A 6,000-nucleotide genomic window follows, 5' to 3' on the forward strand; every position below is an offset into this window, starting at 1 on the left:
AAGCTCCAAGACAGACAAGACTACATCTAGAGATGCCTTGTGTCAATAAACAAAACAGACATCAAAACAAAACAAAACCAGGCTTCAATGGAGTCAATGGCAGAGTCTTGATAGTGTGTGCAAGGTCCTGTGTTTGATCCCTAGTCCTGAAAATAAAGACAGAGAAGGGAACGGAAGGAGATTGCCGAGCTGTATCACAGAACCAAACACAAATCACCACCTACCTCAGGGCTCACAATTAAAAATATTTATTTTTGTGGGGGCTAAGAAGGTGTACAGGTATCTGGTAAATATTCTACAATTAAGCTTTACCCCAAGCTATAAACATCTGTTGTCACAACTTTGGGTTTTGTTGTTGTTTTGTTTGTGTTTTTTTTTTTTTTTTTTTTTTTTTTAAGACCGCAACTCCTATAGCCCAGGCTGGCCTCAAATTAGCTAAAATTGGCTTTGAACTCCTGATCTTCCTGTCCCTGCCTGCCCAGCTAAGTACTTCTAAGTATTTTTTTAAAATGCTAGCTAGCACATCTTTCTAATACCTATAACTACACTCGGGGCTTGGCCTGCTCTAGGAAGATAAGATGTTTCCTTACCGCCACTTCTGGTAGCCAGTCCGGGACCTCTCATTACAGATTTCACTGTAAGGCTCTGCTTTAGAGCAGGCCTAGTAAGCCCAGAAAATGCCTGAAGACACCAGATTGGATTTAAGGAGTTCAAAGAAATAACAGAGACACAGTCTGGGGCTCAAGAGATGGCTCAGCAGTTAAGAGCACTGACTGCTCTTCCAGAGGACCTGGATTCAATTCCCAACATGGCAGCCCACAACTGTCTGTAACCCCAAGACCTGACACCCTCACACAGACATACATGCAAAGTGCCGATGCACATAAAATACATTTTAGAAAAAGAGAGATGACACACTCTAAAATTAATCCAGTCTCATTCTTTGTAAATAATCCTTTAGAAAGCTGGAGATGGACCATTTGCCTAGCACATACAAGACCCTATGGCCAGCAAGCAAAACAACTTCTAAATGCAGTTTCATTTCCCAGGACCACAGTCTCGTCCAGACTGCCTAGCTCACTGCTCTATGAATTCATTCCCCTCAGAGGCTATCCAAACAACTGGGACACTGACACTAATTCTTTCAGTTGCTTGCTTCACACACTTTGCCAAAAGCTTCTGGCAGGTCTGGAGGCTGCCCGCCCAATTGCTCCAGGATACTTGAGCATGACTCTCGGTATGAAGGCTTCACAATGTATGTTTGCTGGTCTTCCTGCTTCTGCTTCATTCTCCTACTGTCTTCAAAATTCTTGTCTATTCTTTTCTGTCTCTTTTGTCAGTCATTCAGGGACTGGGTGAGTCCCTAGGGTGTGCTTTGCTCTGAAGAGCAGAAGGCTTCGGTCCCAACTGGTGTTGCCAAAGCAGCACACTAATTCCATCGCATGGTCCTGTGTCAGGATCCGCACGATCTGGCTGGCCATATCGCCTCGGATGGTGAGAGAGCGGAAGTGATCAAAATTATGAAGTCCCAGCTTTCGGAGCCGCCTTGCAGCAGCCCGGTAGCACTTCCAAGGCTGTGGCTCCACAAGGAGGTAGTGGCAGACAGAGGAGAGATGGGCCAGGAACTCCCACAGACCATGGTCCCCATGGTTCAGATGAATCCACATGGTTACTGACATGCAGAAGACAATGTCAAAAGCAGAGCACCCAAACTGGCTCAAGAAAGAACTCAAGGGAACCTTCCTGTTCCTTTGATCCATGATGTCCAGGGTGATAAAGGTCAAAGCATCGGGAAAGGGACATTCTTTTTCAGCTCTCTCCACAAGGACTGGGTCTATATCACAGCAGAGGAGACGCAGGTCTCTGGAGGCACCTGAGCAGGGCTCCCCATCATGCAGGGAAAGGAAATGTTTGTACAGAGCCACACTCAGGTCCTAGAGGAATCCAAAAGAACCTTGTCACGAATGGGAAAGAAATCTCATCTTTTGAGACCACCACTTACCTATGACTGTACCAGATACAAGGCTTGTAACTTAGTAACCTAAAGAGGCTACAGTTTTTCATAGGCAGACTCTTAGCGCCCTCCAGGGGAGGCAGGTTGTAATGCACCTATACCCTATATCCAATTTTTAATTTTTGAGTCACTTTTAAGTGGTTCATGCTGGCCTCAAACTCACCATATAGCTGAGGATGGCCTTGAACTTCTGATCCTCCTGCCCCTGAGTGCTGGATTGATTACATGCATACACCATGCCTGGCTACCTAGTATCCTGCTGACATTGGCAACAGATTGAGTTGTGCAGTTGGAAGTAATAGCCCAAATGATATGGTAAAGGCAGCAAAGGGGCCACAGCAGTGTCTTCCAGCTTAAACAATATATTGACAAACTCATGATCTTTTTCTGGGTGTCTCATATCCACAGGAAAGGGATTCAGAAGTGTGAGTGGTACTCCTTATCAGGAAGGTGGTGACTACAGCAAGCATCAACTTGTAAAAATCTGTCTCTCAGCCTTCAGCTCTACAGCCTTCACTTCCACTGTCTGAGCATTCACCATCTCCAGTCACCGTCAATCCTTTTAGCTGTGAGTACCAACACGATTCTTACCATCTTAGCAGGCTTCCCACTCTCAACGAGGCACCATTTCACTCCTCTACACCTAATCAGTTACTGAACCACTGCAACTAATTCGAACATAGATTCTTCCATGGTGTTTTCTGTTCTTGCCTATGCAGCTTTTCATGCAGTGAAGAAGATGCACCATGGAAACCACTTAGATGTCCAAGTGAGAATACCAGCCACCAAGATGGTATACTCCACAGTGGCAGCACACGCCTTTAATCCTAGCACCTGGGAGGCAGAGGCCAGCCTGGTCTACAGGGAAGATTCTAGGACAGCCAGGGCTACACAAAGAGAAATCCTGCCTCGTTTTAAAAACCAAAGGGGGGGGGGGGAGATGGAATATTAGTAACAGTATAAAGTTGAGGAACTTGGCTTAATGCACCAAAATAGAATATTTTCAATTCTATTACTGACCTAATTTTCAGTTCAATATGAAATCAAGTCACAATGAAAATATACGGCAAGTTTTCTTTCTTTCTTCCTTCCTTCCTTTCTTTCAAACAAGCCTCACTATGCAGACCAGGCTGGTCTCTAACTGTCTGTGATCTCCTGCTGCAGCCTCTCAGATACTGGTATCATAGGCATGTACTGCCATACTGGACATGCAAGTTCTACTTTATAAAAGAAATCCCAAAGTGTGAAAGCTAAGCTATATTACTTAGGATAGAAAAGGAGTAAGATATCATCCAAAGCAAGGCGATAATAGGCCAGGTGGCACCTGTGTAGGAAGCGGCATATAAAGAACTTTTAGGGTAGTAGCAATGCTTTTTTTTCCCACTGACAATGGTCATAAACATGTTCCCTTATAATCATACAGTACAGACTTACGTTTTATGTACTTTTATGAGGGTACAGAATAGTTAACAAAAAACTGCATTTAAGAAATTATGGATCAAGGTTATTTACTTATCTAAAGTTACATGGCCATAACATAGTTAAGACTTAGGCTACATTAAGTTCCTATTTCCACACCAGACTTTTCTTTTTAAAAAATTACTTTATATATATGCATGTGTCTTGGTGCTTACACGGGCCACATGTGTGCAGGTGCCTAGAGAGGCCAGAAGGGATCATCTGATCCCCTGGAACTGGGGTTACAGGTGGCTGTGAGCTGTCCAACAAGGGTGTTGGAACCCATGGGTCCTCTGAAGAGCTGAGCTGTATCCCTAGCACCCCTCCATTCCACCTTTAATGGTGTACAAGTCACCCAGGGAGATGCAGACACAGACTTAGTGGATTCAGGGTAAAGGCTGAGTTTGCATTTCTAATAGACCGTGAAGTCATGCTAATGCTGTAAATCACACTTGAGGGCACGAGAACCCACACCACACGGCTAAATTTTCCGCCCTCCTGTCTGATCCTGTATGTTTGAGGTCTACACATATGGAGGGCAGTATGGCTACGCAGTGAGTCCCTATGTTAAAAAAAAAAAAATGCCTATTTGGGAACAACTGCATTAGTCAATTGCAACTGTGTCCTTTCTATTGTGTTTTTATATATACTGCTTTCAACTTTAAAATCTTTGGTGGTTTCCGGGTACCTTTCAGGAAATCTTTTTATTTGTTTTCCCACATTGTAGTGAAGTTTGCAAGGGATACGGGGACACAAAGCCAATCTGCTTATATCCAAAGCTCTACTCAGCTGAGCCCCTCTATCTTCTTACCAACGTCTCTCTCTCTCTCTCTCTTTGTAGTTTTTGGAAACCAGATCTTATAAAGCCCAGGCTAGCCTCGAACTTGCAGGAATGCCCACCCATGTCTTTTGAATGCTAGCATTACATGAGGGCAACCTGACTTCTGCCATCATCAGAGTAAAGATCTTTATATCCCTCTAGATCCCACTCTGGAGTGATGGGTATCGGCCCTAACTTTGGAAGCATTTGCAATCATGGAATAAAACTGTCTGCTCCATTTAGATAATGCAGTGGGGCCGGGTGGTGGTGGCACACACCTTTAATCCCAGCACTCAGGAAACAGAGGCAGGTGGATCTCTGGAGGCTAGCTTGGTCAACACAGCGAGCTCCAGGACAGGTTCCAGAGCTACAGAGAAATTCTATCTCAAAAAACCAAAAACAAAACAAAACAAAAAAAATTAAAATAAATAAATAAATAAATAAAATAATACAAATCCCAATGGCTACAAATAGTTGAGATTGGCATTTCCTTATTTTGCATGTGGTTTGACTATAACCACTACATGCCTGAAAAAACACTTTGCGGTGGGCAGGGTGGTTACTGCCTCTCTCCTCTGGCAGAATGATCTATTTTCTTTCTTGATCCTCTCTGCTATTCACTGCTGTACTGTTAGCACAAGTTTAAGTAAATATGTACCTGGCTCCAGGTCTGGCCTGCAATGTATATCTGGAGCCCAAGTTCCAGACATGATTCTGCCATCCCGCCTGACTCTTCTCTTCTAAGAACCAGTGTTCCCAGATGTGGGCCCCTCGTTCCCCAGCCAGGAGGCCAGCAAAGCAGGAGAGGAGGCAGATGCCGGAAGTTCAGATTAGACGGTCCTCCTCCCCCGCCTTCCGGCGGGAATTTGGAATTAATTTGTGGATTACTCAAAATCCCTAACTCGGTGGAAGGGCCCTAGTGCACGTGTCTGTCAACGCTATACTTCAAAAGCCCACTTCGGGCAAGCTTTGATGCCACTCCCAGCCCAGAAGTACCACGGGGGACGTGGAGGCGACAGCTGCTTGGCTCCCAGCGCTCCGATCCCTCCCTCGTCACTCACCCCGGAGTTACACCCCACGTCGAGCCCTAGGATCGGCCTCCTCTCGGGACCCTCGGGAGGGAAAAGCTGTCGAAGAAGCTCCGGGGGTAGAAGGCGGAGCCTTTGCTCGGGAGGGTGGAAACGAGAATAATGAGGGAAATTTCCGAACGGGGCGGCCCCGGGTTTCAGAACTCCCGGATTCTCAGTCTCCACGGCCTCGTCTGCTGCCAACTTCCCAGTCGCCGCCATCATCCTCAGTCCCTGGGTCCCGGCGGAACCGGAAGCTCGGAACCCGAGGCTGGTGAGGGAGAGCGCAGTGACAGCGCGCCTGCGCCTAGGAGGAGGTCAGAAGGATGGCGAGCCTAGGTAGGGAGAAAGACCCTGGGCTTCCTGGAGGCCGCCATCCTACCGGAGGCTGCGGTCATTCATCCCCTCTTTCTTAATGGACTTGCCCAAGTTGAGGCTGCAACTTGAGCCAACTGACCAAAACAAGGAGTGTGTTGGGGTCAAGTTAGACCAACTTTTGCTTCATACGCACAAAGCAAGATCCAAAAGAGACATTAGTTGTCTAGGGTAGGTTGGGGAATGTGTGTGTCCCGTCACACGATGAGACTGTGACAAAGGAACTTGAACGGAAGTTGTAGGCCATTTGTAGTGCCAGAAGACCT

General features: G+C 46.2%; 1 protein-coding gene across 1 annotated transcript; it reads right to left on the minus strand.

Moving 5' to 3' along the window:
* Nucleotides 1-84: 84 nt before the first annotated feature.
* Nucleotides 85-5,601, minus strand: Bcdin3d (BCDIN3 domain containing RNA methyltransferase). The gene is made up of 2 exons (XM_051189878.1): nucleotides 5,354-5,601; nucleotides 85-1,934 (listed from the first exon to the last, which is right to left on the minus strand). Exons 1-2 carry the CDS (start codon nucleotides 5,582-5,584, stop codon nucleotides 1,341-1,343), a joined length of 825 nt encoding a protein of 274 aa, XP_051045835.1. The 5' UTR covers nucleotides 5,585-5,601; the 3' UTR covers nucleotides 85-1,340.
* Nucleotides 5,602-6,000: the final 399 nt, after the last annotated feature.

Source organism: Phodopus roborovskii, unplaced genomic scaffold (genome assembly GCF_943737965.1).
Source record: "Phodopus roborovskii unplaced genomic scaffold, PHOROB, whole genome shotgun sequence".
Taxonomy (NCBI): domain Eukaryota; kingdom Metazoa; phylum Chordata; class Mammalia; order Rodentia; family Cricetidae; genus Phodopus; species Phodopus roborovskii.

What these genes read in the sequence shown, in the direction of transcription:
- Bcdin3d (XM_051189878.1), bottom strand. Translation starts at nt 5,584, where the DNA reads ATGATGGCGGCGACTGGGAAGTTGGCAGCAGACGAGGCCGTGGAGACT. An exon ending in ACGTGGGGTGTAACTCCGGG is followed by an intron (nt 1,935 to 5,353) that starts GTGAGTGACGAG and finishes GGATTCCTCTAG; the next exon opens with GACCTGAGTGTGGCTCTGTA.